A 24,159-nucleotide genomic window follows, 5' to 3' on the forward strand; every position below is an offset into this window, starting at 1 on the left:
CTAAACAAACGCTATAGCAACGAACGTCAATAATACTCCGACCGCAGATCAATTACTCACTATCTATCTACCCACCTCACATTCCCATCTTTATATATACCAGCCCACCCTACATCGAGCAATTACTAGAGCATTCCCGAAAGAACAAGATAATTCTAGAAACGTTGCGTCACGTGGTCATGTGACTCGCTGACGCAACAATATTATCTTTATTTCATAATAACCCTAATCACTCAATAAAATGAAAAGTTGTTGGGAAGCATAATTTAAAAGTAGAATATTGAAAATATGGAATTACATGTGTTTTATTTATATTTTATCATGAAGACTCAAGGATTTAGGTTTTATGTGATTAAACTATAATAAAGCCAAATGCACTTAAACCATACATAAAAAGGTATTTGTTTAAAAATCATTATCTGTACTGTTTTTATTGCAGAATGAAAACAATTTTGGTGAAATAGTGACGTTAAAAGCAAAAGATGATGATAAAGCACCAATCAACAAGATTACAAAGATCTATATCAAAGTAAGTAATTTTTGAATAAAAGATGTGTTTAAAATTCACTTTAATTTATTAATGTATTTTTTTTTACTTTCCTTTGGAGCTCTAATCAATAATGTTTAGAATGCTAACTTCCCATTCAGCATTATCTTTGCTAGATGGATTGGCTTCTTGATGCTGGGTTTAGCATTTGTTTCTAAAGCTGGTAGGTTCTTGAAGAACTAGTAAGGGTTAAAAAAATGTTGTGATTATTATGATTTATATGTCTTAGATTGTAAACAACATTAGCAGTAACTGATTCCTAACAGTATTATTATCCTAAAAAACCTGTTGTTATGAATCTGCTCATAATTCATGACAGTTATTAAATTTGTTTAAATATGCATAGGAAATGTATACATTATTTGTAACGAGATGTTGAAATTGCTTCTTAATTACAAGTACTCTGTTATTACATCCATATTTAACTCCAAATACTGATCTTAACATATTTTATTCAAATGTTTTTTTGTGACATGAGCATGTGGTAAAATTATTAAATCATTTAGGAATATTTTGCTAGAGACTTCCTTTGCCAGAGATTTTCTCTGTTATGTATTTAGATCTGCAATCAGATGATAGCAATTAATTAAATTACCAATTTCTAGAAAATCTAAAAAGTGTTTAGCATACATATATTGTCACATCAAAAGTTTCTTGTAATGTAAATTACAAACAAGGAAACCAAATGTTTTCAGGAAGCCAAGCTATTCTCAAGCTTTTAATGTCTCTACTTTGAGCTTTTTCATGCCATGTGTAATACATCATACATTTTAACATCATTATGTGGTCTTTCAAACATTATCTAAAAACATCATCAGTGGTGATATTTATTTGCATCAAAAGTTCCTTTTTTGGTGACAATTAGGTATTTTAAGTAATGTGTAGACCAAGCAGACTACAATATTTCAGTATTTAATTGATTTTTGATTTTTTTTTTGCTAGTAATGAAATAAACTCATAAGATGCATGATTTGAAACTTTAGGTTATTATAACAAATCAGAATATTAATAAATCTTATGACTGTCCACCTAGTTCTTTACACATTTTTTTCACTAATTTCAAAGGAAACACCTGCTCTAAACAGTCGTTGTCATCTGAATTGGTGCTTGCAGAAAGCATAGTTTGCATTTGCACTCCAAAATCACCAGTTACAGCAATCAGAAATAAATGTAGAGCAATCTTTCTTGACCAAAATCTTTTCTCGTGCTTTACCAGTTCAGATAACAGAGCTGAAATTCCAAACTGTTACCTAATTCTTTGTGGTGTAATAAATTTTTAAGGAAACAGTTGCAAATGGAGAAGCCCATTATGTTGCAGAAGTACAAAATTTAAGAGTTATGAAAAAATACATCACAAAATATGACTTGCCACGGTAATGAATGCAACTACTTCTGAAAGATTGAGAGGGGTAATTATGATTCCCTCCCAAATATAGAAAGAATCAAGCCCAGTGTATACTTATGTTATGTAAGTGAATAGCTTGCCTTTAAACAGTATACTTTTCTCACTATTATCATTTAGTCACAATAATTTAAAACTGTCATATGAAATGTGTTTCAATATAGAATTTTTATCAAGTTCAAAGTCATCAATTACAATTTACCATTATTTAATATTCAAAATGTTTTATTAATAATATATTCATAATCATATCATTATATTAATTAAATGTCTAAATAATAATGAGTAGGTTAATTTTCATACAATACATGGAAAAATATTTTCCATCATTTTTTATTTTACTTTTCAACTAAAAGATTTTTTTGCCCTTTTTTTCCTTTCATTTTCAGTCTAAGTGAATAACTTCTTTCTTTACATAATTTTGGATTCAGGCTCCAAATACAGTATTGTGGCATGTTATTACATGAAAGTACTTATCAGAATTCTTATCATTTTCAGGATGATGGTTCACTGGATGATAAGTTTGAACTTGAATGGAAAGAACGCCCTGATGAGGCATCAGTGGTTCTTAAGAATTCTCTGGATTATGAGACAAAACAGTTCTATCGAATTGAAGTCGTTGCAGAGGTGATGACTTATGATATACATTTATAATATTTTTTGTTTAATCTTTTTTTTCTTTTGAGTATAGTAGGTTTTAAACTAAATCTAATTTCTATTGATTACTTTTTATGGCATTTTTTGATGTGAAATTGCTGACTGATAAAAAAATTATGAACGTTTAAAATCAAATCCCTCCTTTGTAATAATGTTAAAAGAAAATTGTGATCATGCACTTACTTTTAGATTCTATTTAAAATACATTGATTTCAACAGCTTTACTAGATTTTTCTAGATATGACTGTTATACATTAATTTGCAGTGTATTACTTGTGGGATCAGGGCTGGCTCTAGGCAGGTACTAGGGTGGACCTAGTAGTTTATTATCAGTTTTAAAAACATATGATTTTTCAAATCACTAAAAAGTCAAGAAAAGCTCCACTGTCCCCCCTGCAAGGGGGAGGAGCTGGAGTTGAGCCTGTAATGGAGCTATGTAATAATCATTTAAAGTGTCGTTATCTATAGCATTACCATGATGGAAGCATGTTGCATTCTGTGGAAGGGTGGTGTTTCCAGACTGTAGTCCATAAGCTACCTCCAGTAGTCCAGTGACTGGTTTCATAATTGTGAAAGGAAGAGTTTGTAAGTCCCAGAGTAACTCTGACACTTGAGATCTTACAAATTCGGGTATATAACATGGAAGAATATGCATAAATTAAGGGAAAGTGTCTAAAACAAAATATTACAATATTGTTAAAAACTTAATTTAAAAAGAGGGAGTGGGGATCTTCCAAAAAATACAGGAACAAGATAGGTAGCTTAAAGCAGAAATGCTGTTACCAAAACACTAAAAAACAAACTCATGGTTTGAGGCATAGTGTTGACATTATATCCTCAAGCTACAAGTCCCTATTTTGACTTCGTATCTAAAAGCTGTAATATTTAGGAGCCTCAAAATAGGGTTTGTAGCTTGAGGAAATAATGTCAACTATGTCTCAGACCTTAAACTTATTTGTTTAATGTTTTGGCGATTACACTTTCACTTTAAGCTACCTATCTTGTTTCTGTATTTTTTGAAGATCTTTATTCCCCTTTTTTAAATTAAAAATTTTTAATAATTTGTTTCTTTAGTTTTTCTTATGTCCATAATGGGCATAAATCTGTATAATTGCAATACTGACCTATTTGAAACAGTTTAGTTTAATGAAATATGTAGTTGGTGTATGATGCTCTCTTGAGAAACAGTGACAACCTTTGGATTGGATTCATCCAGACTGAATGACTATTGCTCCTGATATCATTGCCAAAATGTTATCATTGATAGTGGTACTGCATGTATAATCACTATGATGCACAGTGATCAACATACCTTATGTTATGTACATGCTTGTAAAATGTGTAAGCTACTATATTTATACTCTGTAGCTATATAGGGAGTTTGTAAATACTGGGTTGGAGAGACTACTGAACTATACTGGAATGGATTTTGTAATCACGAGTTTTATTTATGCATGCAATGCATGTTTGCTAGTATTTATATAGATACACATACAAGATTTATAGTTTTTTTAAGTTGTAAAGCCATATAAATAGATAGGTCTATGAATTTTTTACGTTGTGTAGATGTATGCATATATATTCAATGCAAACAGAAGACAATATGTCATAATACAATATCACATGTATGAAAATATACTTTTTGAATATTTCTTATAGTTGTTATATTTCCCCCTTCCTCTTCATCCTCCTTTTATCTGCTAACCATACTAAGGCTGGTTACGGTTTTGCTGCAGTTGATCAGATTTCCTCTTCAAATAACATTCTGCTCACCCTACAAGGTTGAAAATATGTTAATTAACAATTATGAATTCAATATAGTAATATACCTTTTCCTCCCCTCCAGTTATCATGGAGTTTGGGTTGTGACACTTCTATGACCCTCTTCCACTGTGACAACTCTAAACTCTGGTGGGCCATCACTGCTGCATACTTTATCTGAAACTAAATATTTTCTAAGTAAAATACACAGCCAGGAAATTTCTCCCTCAGTTTTACCTAGAATTGCCATAATTTTCACAATATCCTACTTTCATGATTCTTCCACTCCTTATAATCAGCTTCAAGGATGACTGCTCTATCTAAAGTATCTATAAAATTCTCAACCTCACAGTGTTGGCTGATGATAATTGCCGATCTGATTCTCGAAACTGAGCTTGGTGCTATCTTTTAAATTACAGCTTAAAGATTTCTGTTGTGGGAGACAGCCTAGACATTTGTATAACATTATAGATGTTTGTGTAACATGGCCCTAATCCATGTAGTGGTAATAAAAACTGTTATCCTGTCAGCAGTGTCATATCCTAAAGAGAAGGAACCCTATACATACACAAATGTATGCATCATCAATACAGTTGTAACAATAAGTTAGTAATCACTGTGGTACAAGTGTCATGCTTGCCATATAAACATTATATGGCATCCATGGCCAGCATGTAGCTATTTACATATGCATGTATATTATGAGACTCCATATAAACCACAGACTAAATTCAAATGATTGGGTGTTAACAGTTATACAGCTGCTGTTATTTACTAGGTAGTCAAATAAACATAAAAACTACCCTACACAATGTGCAATGATGCATTTAGTAATATTACCTAGGTTTTATTACAATGCACACAGCTGCTTTTGCTGTAGGCTGGCAGAACAATATTAAATAACAATAAAGAAGAACAAATGGGCAACCCTTATTATGAACCACTACCATAGTTCATGATATGGCTTTTGGGTTAAAGTGGGAAAATGTATTTTTTACTATGAAGATTTGGGTTATGGTAGAATAATGACTTGTCTGCTTGTTTCTCTATGAAAGAAGCATGCTTGTTGGAGCTATCTTGTAGTTAATATTAAGAGCAGAGTTTAAAAGAAATCTATTGTCAGAGTTTTGCATTCAGAGAACTGGAAAATACCCAGAATACAGACAATGCAGTTCATTTTATGATGTCATTTGATCATACATACTTGTGGGAGAAGGGGTTCATATTCATAACATAGTAGACTTTAAGTACTTGTTTTGTTCTGTTAAGTTACACTGTTATTATTTGCTTTTTTGATTTCTCCCCTCCACCAAGTTTAGACGGTCCATCAATAAAAAAAGTTTGAGAACCACTGTTGTAGAATGTTACTGTACTGGAGCTTTGTGTTAGTTATTTAAGAGTGTGATTTTGTCTAGGTTATTACTGTAATGCAACCATATAATAATCTATGGAAGTGTGGTATTGTCTATAGTATTACTTCAATGGAACTATATAGTTGTCTGTGGAAGCATGGTATTGTCTACACTATTGAAATGTGGGAACAGTGTATGGGAATGGGTTGCCTTTGGATGTTGTGGAAGCAGTAAATTTATGTGAATGATAAGGGCTGGCTTTGAGAGTTTTGTTTTTAAATAGTTTTAGTTTAGTTTAGTGGACGAGACAACCTAGATTGACCAATAGGTCTCTTGTTGCTCCTAAATATTATGTTAAGTTACCATAATGGAACCTGTGTGGTATTGTCTACAGTATTACAATAATGGATCCATGTTGTAGTCTGTGGAAGTCTTGTACTGTCTCAGTATTACTATAATGGAACTGAGTAGTAGTCTGTTGAAGTGAAGCATTGTCTATAGTATTGCCATACTACTGGAACATTGAAATTATCCAAACTATAACGAAACTGATGTCCACATACAACTTATGGAAGTGTGACATTGTCCAAAGCATTGTATATATTTTAAAGGTAGATGTAGGGATTTTTTATTTGCTGGTTAATATACTGATTCTCTAAACAATACTTCCAAATGATTAAATATCCATTAAAGCATATCTATTTATGCTCTGGAATCAAGATAATCTAAACAAATTCCAGATATTTGTACTATGAAGGTTGAGAGGAAGAGGGAACAAGCGTGAATAGACTGATGGTATCTTAGATGGTAAAATATAGCTTTGTAAGCTAGTATGGTATATCTCAAACTACTGTTTATCCTATAGGTTATTACAACTTGACTGTGGTGGAAAAAAAGTAACTATCTAACAAGAGACAAAAAAAGAGACTAAGTTTGAATTACAGTAATATATTTTATGTGATTTATGTTTAAATGGATATTAATAATTATCTGAAGAGTATTTTACTAGTATTAACCATAGTGCTTCATAATATTTAAAGTGACACTGTTTGGGAAAGTTTTCTTTTAATTCTCTAGGATACTGGTAGAAATAGCTCTGAACTACCTAAATCAGGATCAACAGTCATCTTCATAGATGTAGGGGATGAAGATGACAATGGTCCAAGTTTTATCAAAGTTTGTCCTGTCACAAGAATCCCTGAGATGGAGAATATTGTGAGTCAATTTCAATTTTTTAACATCCTTCTTGAAACAAAATGTATATTTTTAATTGATATTACATTACTCACCTCTCCACATAAGAAATAGGTAGCACTATGGTGCTGATGCTGAAAACTTTTTATATGTGCTGCAAGTCATTGAATGAACTTTCATCCCTGCACATAATAACATGTACAGTGGTAGTCTATGATGTAATCAAAATTAGGCTATACTCCTCGACCAATAGGAGAGTAACATGACCTCTTTGCACATTACTTCCTTTGAGCACTGTGTAGACATGTTATTTTCTTAAGCCTTTTGTCAAATAAAGGGCATTTTCTACTACACCATGCACCTAAAATTTAAATTGCAATTAATTGCATTTAAAGATTCAAATAAGAATTATTATATTTGTTATATTAATTTTATTTCTTTACATTAACTAAATGACAAGATTTTGGAGAATTGTTCAAAAAAAGACTGTGATATGGTTTCCTTGAAAGAAATATTGCCCACTGCATTGTCATCAACCCTGGACAGGGTTTAGTCAGGTGCTGGTAATCAATCTCAGTTCCACCAAGAGCAAAAATATATATATAAATAGATTCCTTTTAATAATTTTAGTTTCATGGCTCATATTGAATAAGAATTCTTGTATCCAAGTTTTTGAAGCCTTCCAAGGTCCAGACATTTCTCAACAGGAGGTGTATTATTCTATTTCAATGGCAGTTGAAAGTATTCTGATAATAAGCGACGTTATTACCATTGTATATAAAGTGGTTAGCTCTAGCTTGCATTCTTTGTCTTGGACCCAGAATTTGTAGCCTCCTGCTTTTGGAGTTTAATTCTGCTGAGCCTGCCATGTAAATGGATGATTTTGATCAGCTCTTCTTGCAGCCTACTTTTGGTGCTTTCAGTTCTTCTATTCCTGATGAGGATAAAGTAACTTTTACTACTCTCATATCTCGGGTACATGAAATTTTTTCTTTTACTTCAGTTGTTCCTGCTGGTTCACAAGAGAGCTTATCGCATATGCTTCATTACTGGGATTTTTTTTTGTTTACTTCTTTCCTCTCTCTCTCTTTTCTGTCTCAACTTTGTGTCAACTCTCTATTACCTTGACCTTAAGACTTCTTCTCTGTGGTCTATGGGCAGAATTATTCTTGTTTCTTAGAGCTCCAATCATTTCAATCTCTTCCTCGTGGTGGGAACCTTCTTCTCCTACTTTGACTCTCTCTTGCCTTCACTCTGCTTGACTTCTTCTTTTGCTTGCTCAACTTTTTAGCTATCTATCTTCTTTACCTCTTTTTTTGGAGCTTTGTATAATAAATGCAACAACTTTTGTGGAGAATGTCACACTTTCATTTTCTCCAAACTACCTAGATTTCCTCTTCAGCAGTTTCCAACTTGAATTGAATTTTTTGTTTCTGGAATTTACTTGGTTGGGATACTTTTTAGAGTTAGACTTCTCATTTTTATGTTTTATATCTCTGCTTAATGCCCTTCCTTAAAGAAGTTGTTTCTTTATGGGGTTCTTCTTTTTCTGCTTTTTTAATCTGTGGTCTTTTCCAACAGGTCAACTACAAAGGGGCATGGATATGACTAACTTCTAGAGCCTCGTCTTGATTCTGGGCCTGTAGAAGTTTGACTTCTACACTTTGATCACATGTGGACTACTTTTACTACTGAATCCTTTCACAGTTTCAAACTCCATCTGTTTTCACCTAAATTTTTGCACATAGAATGCACTCATGGATGATTGGTTCTTCTTAGCTCTGTCCTAGAAGGCATCCTCTACTATGCATTTTCCTTCTCTGTTGAGAAATTGCTCATTTGAATTAGTTGGCCAGGTTCTGAGTGAGCTCCTTTATGTCTATAAGATATGGAACTTCTGGTTTTCAAGCCTCTAATGTCTCTTTTTTTCATACATGAGAAGTTCTGTCTCTTTTGGGGAGCCTTTACCTCTTTAGAATCCCTCATACTTCTGGATGTGGCAATTTGCAATCCCTTCAAAAGACTCTGGTATATTGGTGGAACATGTACAGTGTTTGATTGATCCAACATTACCCTGGGCATCTCTCTTCCCCCACTTCATGCATACTTGCATCTTTTCGTGGTGTTTGTTTCCTTGGTTGCAGCTCTGGACACTTTTACCATTCCAGTATTTGATCTCCAGAGGGGATATCTTGTCATATCAATGTCGTACATGTGTTGGTAGTTTAATGGGCCTGTGACCATCTTCTGGAAATCATTCCAGGATCTGTTTTGATAACTTCACTGTAATTTCATTCATTACTTGATAAGTTGGTATTTTCTCTTAGCTCTTGCTCTCCTCTTTTGTCACACAAAATCTGGTTGTTGACTTGCCTTGTTTCAGGCCTTTGAATTAGTGGCTGATCAGTTGTATTGTCCAAGCCAGATCCTACCAACAGAATAATCCATTTATATTCTGATATTTCAGTAGATTTGTTCCCATTTTGAGAGTCTTCTTCTCAATGCTTTTTAAACTCTCCTTCAACCAAGTTTCCACTCTTTTGATCACCAATCCCAGACTGCTACTCTAACAGTGGACACTCTGAGTCAGAACTGGTTCAATCTCTTTCTGTATGCCTGCTCTTTTCTTCACCTTCTTCCTAAGGTGCTTTCTAACTTGCAGAACATCTTGTCAGGTTCTTCTCATTGCATAACATTAGCCAACATTACTGGCAACGCTGGAGCTCTTACCTCTTTCAATTTGGAGGTCCCTTTTACATCAGCCTTGTATGTCTATCTTTCACCATGTCATACCTCATTTAATTTTATTTTGTGGTTTTTGACTGGTTCCTCACAAGACAGGCAGATTTCTCTTTCAGAGTTGCATGTTTTCGTATCCTCACTCTTTTTGCCCATACATCCTTGTTTGTAAGCATAAATGTTTTTTTTTTTACACTGGTTCATCTGTCACTCCCTTCTTTCAGGTCATCGGACTCTTCCTTTTTTCATTTCCTTTTTTTTTATCTTGCTTTTAAGAACAAACTATCAGTTTATATAGCTTTGTCAATGACCTTCCACCTTTTACGTAGCTGTTTTCTGTATCTTCAGTTCTTAGAAAGTTCTTTGGAGCCTTTCTAATCTATTGTTCTTCTTGTCCAGTTCATCTTCCATATTGGGGCCTTTGTTTCATTCTCAGGGCTTTAACCAATCCTCTATTCAAACTTTTGGCTGCTTGTTCCATGTACCATCTTTTTATCAAGATGTATTTTCTTTTTCTTCTTTCTTGCAGGCATTGCTCTGATATTTTTGCCTTAGACCCCTCCCACACCCTTTTTCACAGGCACAGGGTGATTTTCTCTCCAGACCACTCCTTCCTTCCCAAAATTTGAGCTGACCAGGAGAGTGGTTGAATGTTTCCTTCAGTAGTCTTTGCTTTAATTTCTTCACTATATGATTGTTGAAACTCCAATCATTTTTGTCCTGAGCCGGCAGTAAGATGTTTGCTCACTTGTACAATTCCCTTTAGAGGCAGTCTAAGTTGTCTTTTCCTGCTGTGGGAATACTCTACTTTTTGGGATTTATCTCCTTCTTTTCACTTTGACTAAGTGGGTCAAGAAACTCATCTGTTGTCTGTTTTTTCATGAGAAAGGACACATTAATGTCTCTTCCCATCAAGCTTGTCATCTTATGGCTTCACCCGAATCCTACTGTCAATATTCCCTGAATAATATTCTGCAGGTGGAGATCATATCAAACACATTTGTGTCACATTATTTACATAACATTTCAGTCTCATCAGCGTTTAGGTTTAATCTTACTCCAGTTGTCATTCTCCAATCTTTCCAGAGTCTCTAAGGTGGATAGTTGTTCATACAACAACAACAACTCAAAAATAACACCCCTCTATCCCAAAACCTGCATCATGTAGGGAATAACAGAAAATATTTTGTTCATACTTGGTTCCCACTGTAGAGATGGGAACCCAGTGCAAGATTGCTTCAGTATTATATACACATTTATATTCAAAGCCGAACTGGATCATAAAAAAAAAAAGAGGGCTAAACAATCACTGAGTAGAAAAGCTCCTGCTGTCCCTTTCCACAGTAGCCTATTGCACAGTTTCTCAGTGGGAAACATTATGCAAATGAAATGATTCCTGTTTAGTCCATGCCTCTCTCTAATTTTCTACTGTATATAAAGTCCTCTTTCTCTTCTGGTGGGGCAGAAGAACCATTGCTTCTATCCCCCTTCCACTCTACTTCTCCACATCTGGTGTTTCTATTTGCTTGGTTAAGAATGGGTTTTTGGTTTACAGAAATGCCTTAATAGGAGTACTGTATAAGAATGTTGTGTCAATCTTCTATTTGATTAAGGTATATAGTCTAACAATGATTGCATTATAGACTATTGCAGTACACATTATTATTATGTGCTGGGACAAGGTCCCCGCCAACAGCATGGCATATATGCAAAAACTTTATAGCATTTGTATTGAGGCACAAGCTGTTTGTTTGGTGGAAAGGTAAATAGTTACTTGAAATACATTTTCAGGTAAGAAAAATGTTAATTTAAAAAGGCTATTTAACCAGAAATATATAGTAAATGAAATAAATTCAAAATAAATTGTTTGTAGTAAACTATTGTATTTGCACTTGATGGATATGCATAAACTAAATATTTTCTTCCAATAATGTAGCTCAGTAGCATTATAAATGAGCACAAACTGTATTTATTAACTCGTTAAAAAACCTCAATCAAACAACACAGTTGCTTTAATGTCTTTTCTGTATTTTAATCGTACATACTACAGGTAAGGTTTTTTTTTTTCCATTTGTACAAATGATATTTTGGCTCTGATAACAGAATATTTAGTATGCTGGGTATCAAGTGCAGAAGGTTGTGATCTGAATTTTTAAGAAACATTAGAGTTTAACCATTTTCATTGAATCTTTTATTCCTTCAGCTAGTGAAAGAAAAAGATGATGTACATAATGATGATGAGCCATTCTAATTAGCAGTGCAATTTATATAAAAACAATGAAGAATACGACAAACATTGTGATTATTATGTGAACTTTGTTTGCAGAATTTCCAAGTTTAAATAGATAAATTAATAGTTAATGATTGTAATAGTTCTAAATTCCAAAAATGTTATTTTTATGATAAATAATCATAGAGAAATAAATCAATTCTTAGTAAAATTTCCACACAGAGAAATAATATATTCTATCTGTTATGTTTATGTAGGGTACATTTGTATTTGATGTGAAAGCAGAAGATGGTGACTATGGAATTAGAAATGATATAAAATATAATATTGGTAAGTATAAAGAATTAAATGGGTAATGCTTGTTTTGAATAAAGGACATCTCTCTATCATTTATTGTTCTGCAGACTACAGATTTTGGCAATTTAGGATAATCCATTCTATTGCATATAGATATTTAGTATTTTGCAAGTAATTTGCTCTTTTTGTTTCTTCATGTCCTATGACATGACTTAAGTTCATGGGTATGGGTGAAATAATTAGTTTTCTTAAAGTTTACTTTGATTACGAATTGTGGAATATTAGTTTGTTGAAAATGAAAAATAAAATGTGTTGAATAGAGTGACATAATTCATAAATTTTAAGGCAGCACTATAAATCTATATTCGTATATATTTTTGTTAAGTGTATTTAGTTTTTTTTATTACTCAATTAAAAAACAACTTACTTATATGGTTATAACAAAAATTCAATAACAACAAGAGAATAGTTTAATCTCTGGGTACATGCATCTAGTCACTGCAAAAAAACAGTAATTTCAAACTCGACTATTTGTCTTTTCAATGTACTTTATATTAATTTAAAGCAACAGAATATCAGAAAAATCAATCCACCAGTTTGTAGTTTTATAGTTCTAAAATGTAACTGACAAATTAAAAATCTGAACTGGACTTTACAGTTTACGCTTATTACCAGGATACTTTTTTCCAGGATATTTGAACAGATTTTTTAGTATTTGATTTTATGAGTAAAATGTGGAGAAAAGATTATTGGAAAAAATGTTAGTATGTGTTACCATTTGTAATAATGTTTAGCTGCACGAATACTTTCTTAAATTTAAAGTAAAAATAAATAACTAACTTGAAATTTTCTTAGTGTTTTATGTTTTATATTAAATAATCAACTGTTCACTCCTATATAAGTCTCCGTCAGTCTAAACAAGTAAGAAACTAATGTATTCTCCATTACAATACAAACAACGAATCTTCAGAGTGCTATTAGGAGTTTTAAGGGTACGTTATTGTACCAGAAGAACCAAGATTAAGTATAGTTAAATCTGTGGGTTGAAATTCAGTAAACTTTGTTATAGTACTATTTTAAATAGAGGAAAAATAGTTAGTGTAGATTGATGAAAACCATAAACAGAGAACTCTATGTTCAGATTCTAATTTTTAGTTATCTTATTTTCAAGGCTTTAAATATGTGATCTGTCAGTATAGGTGTGATCAAAATATTTTCTAATGTCAGTGCTTTCCCTGACTGCAGAATATTAATGAAAGCTATGATATTGGCAGTATACTGGAATTTTTATTTTGTTTTTTCGTTGCAACTACATTATTTTTCTTATATGTTTGCAGATAAAAACTCAAATAAATTTTTTAAAATGTTTTGACTTCACGGTGATTCTTTTCTTTAAATTATTCAGTTTTAGTAAGCCATCACAGATTCTTGTGGATGACATTATTTTCTGTAAATGCTTTAATTTGTACACACTGCTAGAATACTTTCAAGAAATATAACTTGTTTATCTTAATGTATGTTTTTTGTTTTGTTTAATGTGGACCAAAATAATAATCTGCATATAGTAATTACTCTTTTTTTTAATTTGATCTTCTGCTTGTTTTCCGATATGGAAATAGAGCTTACATAAATAGCTTAAATATTTTAAACACCTTGTTACGCCTCCGTTCGTTAGTTAACTTCCCGTATAATTTCTTTCCAATGAAACTTTAGCGACACAAGTCCTTTCTTAAATAAAACTAGTTTATTCTTTCTCAATACAACTTTGAAATTCACTTAATTTCAACGGTCACACTATAAGTTAAACAAACGCTATAATCCACAACGAATGACACACGAGCTCGACCCAACAATATGTCTCTATCTCTGTCTGCAGTTCAATTACATTCCATTGTTGCCATCACTTCTTACCAGTCTTATATACACAAGAATACCGCATATCTTGTAAACGCTCGAGACTTGAGGAACCTTCGAGAATATGATGTGTTACTAGCATCACGTGACCCCCGCTGTCATAACAACCTGAAATAAATTAACTAACCTTTCTCCATCCAAGAAAACATACTTAAGTCTTTATTCCTTTCCTTATAGCTTAATTTTTTAAACTGGGCATCATTCAAGAAGCCTTCTTCTGCTTTTTTCAAGTATGAATACCTCATCACAAAAATTCTTTGAATGGGCTTCACTGCAAAGCTTAACATTTCAAACAAACAGTCAAAGATTCCAAGCATTTATCAATAATTAAAACTAAACCCTTAATTTTTCCACAACTCAGTTCTCCTTTTACCCAAGAGCACATGTTAGACTCTTGTAAAGTTCCATCTACTAAGCACATAACTGTAAATTCTTAAATTTTGAAACTCATTTTCAATGTTTTTGTCCACTCATTCAGATTTCTATCACAGAAAGCAGCTCTTTACTAGCATCATTGGTGAATTTGGAAGTATTTTTACTTAATTAGAAATTTTCAAGTTGTTGAGCTAAATATTGAACAATAAATGTTCCAAAACAGACCTTCGAAACTTATCTCTTTTGTTGCTTTCGTCTATTATTTCGTCTATTTCATCTGTTTACTGCTACTTTCTGTTTTCTACAAATAAAACAGTAATCTGTTCTTTTTCTAACTTTTCCATTAATTCTGAATGCATCTAACTTAACAATAAACTTTTCTGAGAAGCTTGCTGAAACACAAGATAAAAAAAACAAAAACTAAGCTAGTAAGACAGGAAAACAATCATGCTGAGTATCAAACAGGTTTGATTATTCAGATCTTTCTTCAGTCGCCAATTTATAAAAACTGTGGACTGTATTTATAATCTACCAATCACCATGTATTTCTCTAATGCCAAGCAACTTTAGGAATATAATGGTTAAAGTGCCTACCATATCTTGGCTTTAAGAATATATTCGTTAGAAATATTAGTTTTACTCTCAAGTGGTTTCTGAAGTATCTTTAAGCTATAGATTTTATGGAAAGCTCTTCTCCACCTTTAAACAGAGCATCTCTTTTTTTATTCTTTAATTAGTGAAAAACAATCTTTCAACAGCAAAATCATGATCTTTTAGCAAATAACTTGGATATGTTAAGAACAGTTACCCAGTGGCTCTGCACTATATAATCATAGATAGATGATTGCAAGTTTGGGGCTGAGTCACATCATGCTGTTATGTTCTTGAGCATGTTCCAGTTTAACCACCTGTATGATGGGTACCAGATGTTAACTGGGGATTAACCTGTGATGGACTGGCATCCTGTCCAGAGGATTTACTAATCTCATAGTGTAGTGACATTTATAACTACAATATAAAAATCAAAACCAGTTATTAAACTATTTTGAATGGACATTATAGTTAGGAGTCAGCAACTGGTCTGTAGGTGGATTCATCCACAACAGGAATTGTCCACATCTGTGACTTATCTTCTTATTATCATAGTAGTGTAGTTTACACTACAAAATAGTGATTCACTGATATTTATTTTCCTTGTTTACTGATTGGTGAAAATGGGACATTAAATCTTGACTCTTCTATCAAGTAATTTGGGATTTTGATAACTATATGATACATTAGGCTTAGATATTTGTGTTTTTAATCCATTTGTCCAATTAGAGGAACAAGGAAAGAATTTTCTTTTAAATTTGATATTGAAACCATAGAGGTCACTAGCTATCAAATATCAGCTAACACCTCATGGGAAAAGGAGTACTTTGTGTTTGAGAGAGCAGATGAGAATTACTAATCTTTTATAGATGTGTCTGTGATGGAATTGTAACTATTTCAAAAATTGTCTTTCATTTGTACCTACAATGTCAACCAGTGTTCACAGCTGACATTCAGTTCTAATCATTTTCCAATTACAGGAAGAATATGAACTATTCATGTTGTTAGTATTTCTAGAATAATATTTTACTTTTTTTATATTCCAGAGCAGGGGTGAAATTCTGCCAATAATCTCACTGGTAATGAGTACCAGGATGTATTTTTTATTATGGTACTGGTACCAGGATTTAATTGAGCTGTTTTGTCATTTTTTATGTTTGCACGTAGAAATTTTCATAAACCAGTCCACTTCACCCAGCTGAGTACTTCTACTTTTTTGTTTGAGAATTACCCCCCACCCTGTTTCATATCAATTTGTATGGTATGAACTTGTATTGCTCAATCTTATGAGCCACAAACTGCTAGGCTTGTAATGTGCAAATATATATATACTTTGTAATTGATTTTGTTATTCAGTTTTAACTCATTGTAGAGGTTTACCTTTTAGCATTAAAGAACAAGCTGTGTTTAGCCTGCCACAGAATTCAAGACAACCTAATCTTAAGTTTGCTGTCACATTTAGTTTGTCCCCTTGTGGGATAGCAGTAAAATCAGGGGTTTGATTTCCCTCAGAGGACATAGCAGATAACCTGATGTGACTTTGCTATAAAACAAACAAACATATTTAGTTAGATAAGTAACACTACTCACATATTATTCTTTGGCATTACTGGAATTTTATTTTAGTCTTAGTAAGACTAAATTTTGTGGTCTACTTGATCATACTATACAAAGTACATAAAACGTCCCCACTAATAGTTTTTATGATTAATTCATTAACCTTTTAACAATATTACTTTAATCAATAACTGAAGTCTCAATATTATAAATACTATTACTAATTATTAAATAACATTTATGAGGAAGAATATTTACTATAATAGAAATACAAATTAGTAAGAATTTTCATGACACCAGTTTTTGTAGAAACATGATCAATAGCTTACATGTACAAATGAAGTCACATGTTGTCACTTCAAGCTCTAAGCTACTAGCTTATCAAAGTAGTGGGAGTACAAAATGAAGATTCAGTTAAGTGCATGATCTACATTTCTTAACATTAAGAACAAAAAAAAACCTTCAAATTTCAAATATAAAACCAATGCTGGACATCCAGCTAACAGCACAACTGCATCTCAAACTATGATAAAATTCATCAAACAATCAAAACTCTCTTGAGTTACATGTATCAGATAATAAAAAGATAACCACCATATGAGTATTTATAAATTAGCTCAATATTAGAAAGTTAGAGACGAGAAAGTAGAAATTTGAATAGATGGGAACATGAATAAAGTTATACTCAAAGAATTGTTATGTCATGTTCTGCATTCTTGTGATAAATAAATTCTATAAGTAAGAAAATTATCATATCTATCTAGAAACGTCAAGCACTGCAGCAGAATTCTTTAAAATCAGTGATGACGGAGATGTTTCTGTTAAGAAGAAAATCAATCGTGAAGATCCAAACCTAAAATTGATAAGTAGTCCAATGTTGGTTCTCCCTATAAAGGTAAGGTTTCCCATGTTTTAAGATGTATCGGGTGATTCAAAAGTCACTTTTGATGCTTAACAATTTTGTACATTGTCTTCTGCATGGTTAAGTTGTTCTACACACTAGATTTCACAACATTGTAAACATCAGTTTCCTTAAGATAGTTGTCTTGAAAGTGGAAGTGTCTTTTGAAACATCTGGTATTTTACTTTCATAAATGTAATTAATGATTTTTTTATCTTAATGTTTTGCATTAGCTTTGTAAATTGATTATTATACAAATATATTATCATACAATGATTTTATTGATTTTTTGAGATCTAACTGTTGGTAATACTTGTTGCATTTCTGTTCTAAGATGAAAACTGCATGTGTATGAGAAAATAGATTTTTAAGTGTTTCACGCTTAATGTATAATAATACTAATCATTTTTCTCAGTCTTTTTTGTTGCATGAATCAAATGCTACACAAACTAGCCAAAAATTACAAATTAAATGAAGAGTAAAGAAAAATGTTTAAATGTTTAAACAAATACGCACTTTGACATTGTTTATTAAATGATATATTTATGTAGTATAGATCTAAACCATGGTTTCCTGCAGTAGAATCAAATTTATAATTGCTGCAACACTTGTAAAGGTTTTAGCCATTATTCGAATCATGACTTATTTAATCATCCACAGCAGCTATCTATGGTGACTTTACTCATTTCAGGATATAAATATGATGTGTAGGGTTTTGCTGTTACTGTTCTATAGCTATCTTTTTGCGGGGCATTTTAATATTGAAAATGCATGTAGTCCAGTTTAGACTACACAGGGTTTGATGTGGTTAATTTGCACGGGATGATCTATAATAACTCTTTATGAATGTTGAATTTCCTGTAAATATATACTTCAGAACATTATTGTATCGCTGCATTTATTCATGAACAAATTATTCAGGACTATTTTATATATTCTCCGTTGTTCTGGTTAACTATCTAATTATAATTTTTGAAGGCAACAGAATGGCAAAATGGAAGTGAAGTACACAACAGATCAATAGAAATTAAGTGTACCATTATCATTGAAGATATTAATGACAATCCTCCAGAGTTTAATAACAAAAACTATAATGCTGTTGTCCGAGAAAACACACAGAAAAATATTCCTGTTGAATTCCAAGATGAGTCATTTGTAAAAGACCTCGATATGGTAAGTTATATAGTGTTTTTGATCCCAGATATTATGTAATTGTGTTATAAAGTATTTAAAAAACAATGGATATTTTACTCTATAATTAAACCGATGAATAAGATAAAACAAATTTTAGGTGATACTAAAGATAATATACAGTTAATGGAAAGAGCTGGAATTTATAAAATTGAATGTGAATGTGGAAGTGTTTATATTGGACAGAAAAAAACGTAATTGAAAATATCATTTAGCAGAACATAAGGGATGTGTAGAAAATGAAAGAACTGAAAATTCAGCCATTACAGAACATGTACAAAATCAGAAGATAAAATATTATGGGGAAAAAACAGTAATATTAGCTCGACCTAAGAGCAAATAATATTCATGAATATTTAGAAATAATAAAGTTTAAAAAAGATCACAAGTTATTGAATAGAGATGAAGGTCTGGCAATTATCTGTGTAAGAATGTGGCTTGGCCTCCTCAGGCTTACACGCAAGTCACATGACCTATCTAAGAATGAATAAATATGACACTTATGTCTTGCACATTCACTCTTGATGATGATATGGTAAACGTTGAAGCATGTAAAGCTCACATTTTATAAGCCATATACTGGCCTGAATTAAAAATGTTTTTAATTGTGTATCGATTCTAATGTTGGTGTTTATTATTTTATATTAGGCAGTTTCAGAAATATGGTATAAAGTATGTAACCAACAAATGAATTTTTATTATATATTGTGATGGTAATTACATTTCAAAATAGAAGCATTGTTATATGTGATATACTGATAAATAATAATATCGCACTGTGATTTGACTGGATAATAGGTGCTTACACTACACCTAGGATTTCGAATCATCAACAAATTTAACATTAAACATAAAACTCTTCCATATGAATGTACATTGGGAACACAATGCTGCAACAGGAGCATTATTTATTTTTATTAGACCAGTCTTTTAAAGTAAAATACTGGTGATACAGTGCTGACATTTTCTGAAAGTGTTTCATATACGTAGTTTTGCTGATTATATTGTATATTGAAGTACATTATGCACATATGGAACTAGTTGAATAAAGTATAAGCATAAAGAATAAAGTATTAGCCCATTTTAGTTTCAACACTGTTTATAAATTTGTGAATTTAATGTTTTCTTTCATGAACCTACTCAAGGGAATTTTCTTCCAGAATTCTTGTTGTCATTTTGTTGTTTGTTACAGTTTATCAATAAATTTGTCATAATCATTTCTCTGTGAGACTTGTTGCATAAAATAAAGAAGTTGGTGGCTTTTCTAATGTACATCACTGGAAGAAATGAAGCCTAGCAGATATATATGAATGTTATACCTTGAGTAAAAAGAGCTGATAAAATAGATATTTATAATAATTACATATGATAAACAAATTGCTCTTAAAATTACCAGCACATGGAATGGTCAAATTAGACTAATACCACTGTGATCTTGATCCTATTTCTTCTACAAGGGTACTTATTGCTTTTCTTTTGTTATTAAAACTATAATGACTATAAATTATTTCACTATAATTTTAACAAATTTAAGAAATGAAGTACAAATGACATATCATTAAGATTTATATGTGAAATTTCTTATTTCTCGTACATTTGCACTTACTGTTTCTTAATAATCTGAATGTACTGTCTTGAATGTAGTTATTTTATCAGTAATTGTATGTATGTGATTACTACTGAAGTATTGAAATATTGGGTATGTAATTTAATACAATTAAAACATTTTTCATTATGTGAAGTAAATGAAACTTGCTTTTGTTGCAGACAATTTTGTTACAGTTGAATTTTTAATTTGAAAAGCCTAGAAGTATACATCAATGAATAGTATATACAGTTCAGATGTAAACAGAAAAAAAGCTTGATAGTTTGTTTAAAATATTTTCTTTTACAGGATGTCAAATTATGAAATTCTCATTTCATTTTTTATATTTTTTACATGACTTTTATAAATACTTAATCCTTGTTTCTTTTGAAAACTCTTAACTAATTTTTAAAACAATGATTTTTAAATATATTATACTAACTGGTATCTATTGCTTTTGCTTATTTCTGTCTTGTTTAGGGTGATAATGCTAAATTTAGTCTCAAGTTGTCACAAGAAGATAACATATTTGAGGTTACACCATCTTCAGGGATGAACAAACTTCCTTTCCTCATTCGTGTTAAAGATCCTTCTAAGCTTAAGTATGATTGCTCAAAAGAATGTACAGAAAAAGTTTTTAATTTGCAAGTAAGTATTTATACAAATAAGTTGCTCTATATCTAAGAAAATAACTTTTTTTATGGCTGGGAATGGGACCAATTTTTCAGTCTTAAAAGTAATTGTTGTAAAATAAAGTATTAATTTAATAATTATGTTTTTTTGTCATAACACAATAGTTATGAATTGGTGATAACATATGTTTTATATTAACATATGACTTTGCAAGGGAATTTTTAAAGTAACAAACCCCCACACACACAGTTGAAATATTAATGTCTATATAAAGAATAATGGGAAGTGACTTGAAATGTTCCCAAGTTTTTCAGGCAGGTTAGTTTTTTTGGTGAACACATCCTTGATTATTTCACTATGTAGCCCTAGGTATTGAGGAAAGAGGATCACTGATGGAGTGTTTGAGTTGTTCAACAGTTTCATTATGGTTGTCCCTAGCCCCTTTAATCTTACTTTAAAAAGTATTATAATGTTCTTAAATGATTACTCACCCCTCACATAGTTTAGCTATCTTCCTCATGCATTATGCCACTAGCTTGTGAAAACTCCCAACTAATTTCATGTGATTTCAAGTGAATCTGTGCTACTGCATGATGGTGTTATCATGCAGCAAAAGCTCTTCACCAATAGAAGGAAAATGAACCTGTGTATGCACTAACTTCCTCTATGCATTTTCACTCGTGAATTTTCATTCATTTCCTTGAAACTGTATGGAATAGATGTGTTTAAATTTCTGATCTGTGTTCAACTTAATGAGCTTTGCATTGTTAACTAAACTTTGTTTTTCACTTTATTTAGCTTTTGTTTCAAAAGCTTTAATATTTTATCATGCCTTCTCGAGTAACGGTGATTTATAATTAGACCTGGGTGTGTGTCATTATGCACACTTAGGCCTTATTTATGCTGTGGCTCTTGGAGGCCTGTCATCTTTTAAGGTTGTTGCAGCCATTGTTTAGTGTGTTACCACATACTTACTGGGTCTCCTACTTATGTCTCATAACCTGAATTTCCTGCTCCTCAGTTAGGAATGATATATTAGACTACATCCTTCACCTACTTTGCTTTAGGTAGTACTCTACCATTTATTAAACTACCTAAACCTTTTCATCTCTTTACTGGTATGTACCTTTCATTTTCTTTTACCCTAAGGTCTGCATGGTCTAGTGATTATGGTGCTTGACTCTCTATCTGTGTGTTGTTGGTTCGAATCCTCATCACCAACAACCATCATAGCTCTTTCAACTGTGGGGGTTTTATAGTGTAATGGTCAATCCTACTATTTGTTCCTAAAAGAGTAGTCCAAGATTTGGAGATGGTTTTATTGACTAGCTGCCTTCCTTCTAATCTTTCACTGCTAAATTAGGAACACCTACCACAGATAACCCTCGAGTAGCTTTGGCAAAATTTAAACCAAACCAATCTTTTGCCTGTATTCTCTGTTATTTTTGTTTTCTCTCTTTGTAACTCACAATTTTTGGGATTATCTTGTTTTTTTCTTTTGGCCTGTTACTAGTATTTGTACTGTTTCCTTTCTTTAATAGCTTCTTATTGTCCTTCCACTCTATTGTCTATGATCATCAATGGTGGGTCTGATGTCATTGGTCTTTCTGACACCCATTTCCTCTAGGCAATAATTCTGTGCACCACCTTTTTATCCTTCTTGCTAGCCTGTTCATCAATGAATTCTTGGTCTTAGTCATTCCTAGCTGTCAGGTGGCCATGTCCATAGCCTTTTTTCTTTCCTTGTACCAACACGTTTCTTACCCTCTCTTCTTCCTTCTTTTCCACTCTGACTGAGGTTTTGTTTGATCTCGGCATGCCACATTTGAGCTATTGACTTCCTGATTTCTTCTTTTCTATGATTACCATTGTTCTGATGTCTATGCTCAAGATGCTTCTTGCATTCTCATCCACTACAGTTCTTCTTTTCTCTCCCTGGACCAGTACTTTCTTCCTCAGACTTTGAATGCACAGGGGGTAAGCTGTACTTCACTCATATCTCTGTTCCTTCCATCTGTGTACTTAATGAACTGCTTAGGCCTGTCTCGGTTCCTGTCCCCTATTGGACAGATTGTATTACCTTTTCATGGACCTCTTACCTTAAGAGTTCCTGTATTCTTTTGTCCCTATTCTGGGACCCCTATTTTCCATGTACCTCATTCCTTCTTCCTTTCCAAGATGAGTTCATTGACTCCTCAGTTGACATGCTCTTCTCAGGATGCTATGTTCTCTTTCTACTTATCACCCTTTTTCATTCTCTTCCACCTTCTAAACTAGCCACCCCTTGGACAAGCTTTTCCAGGGAGACATGTGGACTCTTTTCACAAAAATATCTCCATCTCTATACCTTCCAGCTGTTTTATCTGTTAATGGCATTTCAACAGGTCACCATTTTTCCATTGCCATTTCCTTTTCAGAACCCCCTTTTTCATTCATTAGCATCCCACTAGGCTGCTAGTGTTGCCCCCAGGGTACACTTATCCAAGATCCATATTGAGCCAGAATAACAGAAAGCACTCATACCACTTGCCCTGGCTGTAAAAAAAAAAAAACAGCCCCAGACCAATGCTTCTTCCCTCTCAGGAGAAAAGTAATTGCTCTTAAAATTGCTTGGCATGCTTCATTCAAGCTAGTAACTTCCTGTAAATTGACTTTATAAATTAGGATGTTGAGTGGAGAACAGGAGATTCTTACCACTTACCAGCTCCTAGCTGTTGAGGTGAGGTGTTAGACTACAGAGAATTCTCACCAATGGGGTTAGAACAAGAAGTACCATTACTATGAGAATTGGGGCTGTGGTGACACCAAGAATGTAGTGTGAATCACCACATATAATTATGATGCATTATACATCACAAGCTATATATATGGACCAATGATATGTATTACAGTGCCCTCCTCCTACAGATCATCTACCCAATAATATCTGTCCAGTTGATTAGAGGTGAGCACTCACTATACCAATCCATTAAATACCTATACCTCACAAGCCCTCCTTATGCAGCCAGTGTCTGTTCAGAAAAGGCGAAGTGAACACATATTAATGGTCCCTACTACATAACAAAGATAAAGATGCCTTCCTCCTGCAGCTGGAGTGGGGCTCAAATGGTCTGATGGTAGTATCTCTTGTAGCTGACATGGGTCCCATAGAGACTGATGGTTAAGTAGAGGTGTGTATATATATATATATATATATATATGTGTGTGTGTGTGTCCATAGTACAACAATGTAA

The 24,159-nt window shown here is 32.5% G+C and overlaps 1 protein-coding gene across 1 annotated transcript in view; it reads left to right on the top strand.

The window, feature by feature from the left end:
* The window catches only part of LOC111088620 (cadherin-23-like), a gene marked incomplete at its 5' end in the record, with an annotated part of 90,901 nt that overhangs the window by 11,687 nt on the left and 55,055 nt on the right, over nt 1-24,159 (top strand). Inside the window, 7 exons of the mRNA XM_022399274.1 lie at nt 440-529; nt 2,448-2,576; nt 6,797-6,934; nt 12,140-12,212; nt 17,381-17,511; nt 18,496-18,690; nt 20,774-20,941. Coding sequence (XP_022254982.1) covers nt 440-529; nt 2,448-2,576; nt 6,797-6,934; nt 12,140-12,212; nt 17,381-17,511; nt 18,496-18,690; nt 20,774-20,941 — 924 coding nt within the window. The remainder of the gene's footprint in view (nt 1-439; nt 530-2,447; nt 2,577-6,796; nt 6,935-12,139; nt 12,213-17,380; nt 17,512-18,495; nt 18,691-20,773; nt 20,942-24,159) is intronic.

This window comes from Limulus polyphemus, unplaced genomic scaffold (assembly GCF_000517525.1).
Source record: "Limulus polyphemus unplaced genomic scaffold, Limulus_polyphemus-2.1.2 Scaffold4135, whole genome shotgun sequence".
In the NCBI taxonomy this organism is placed as follows: Eukaryota; Metazoa; Arthropoda; class Merostomata; order Xiphosura; family Limulidae; genus Limulus; species Limulus polyphemus.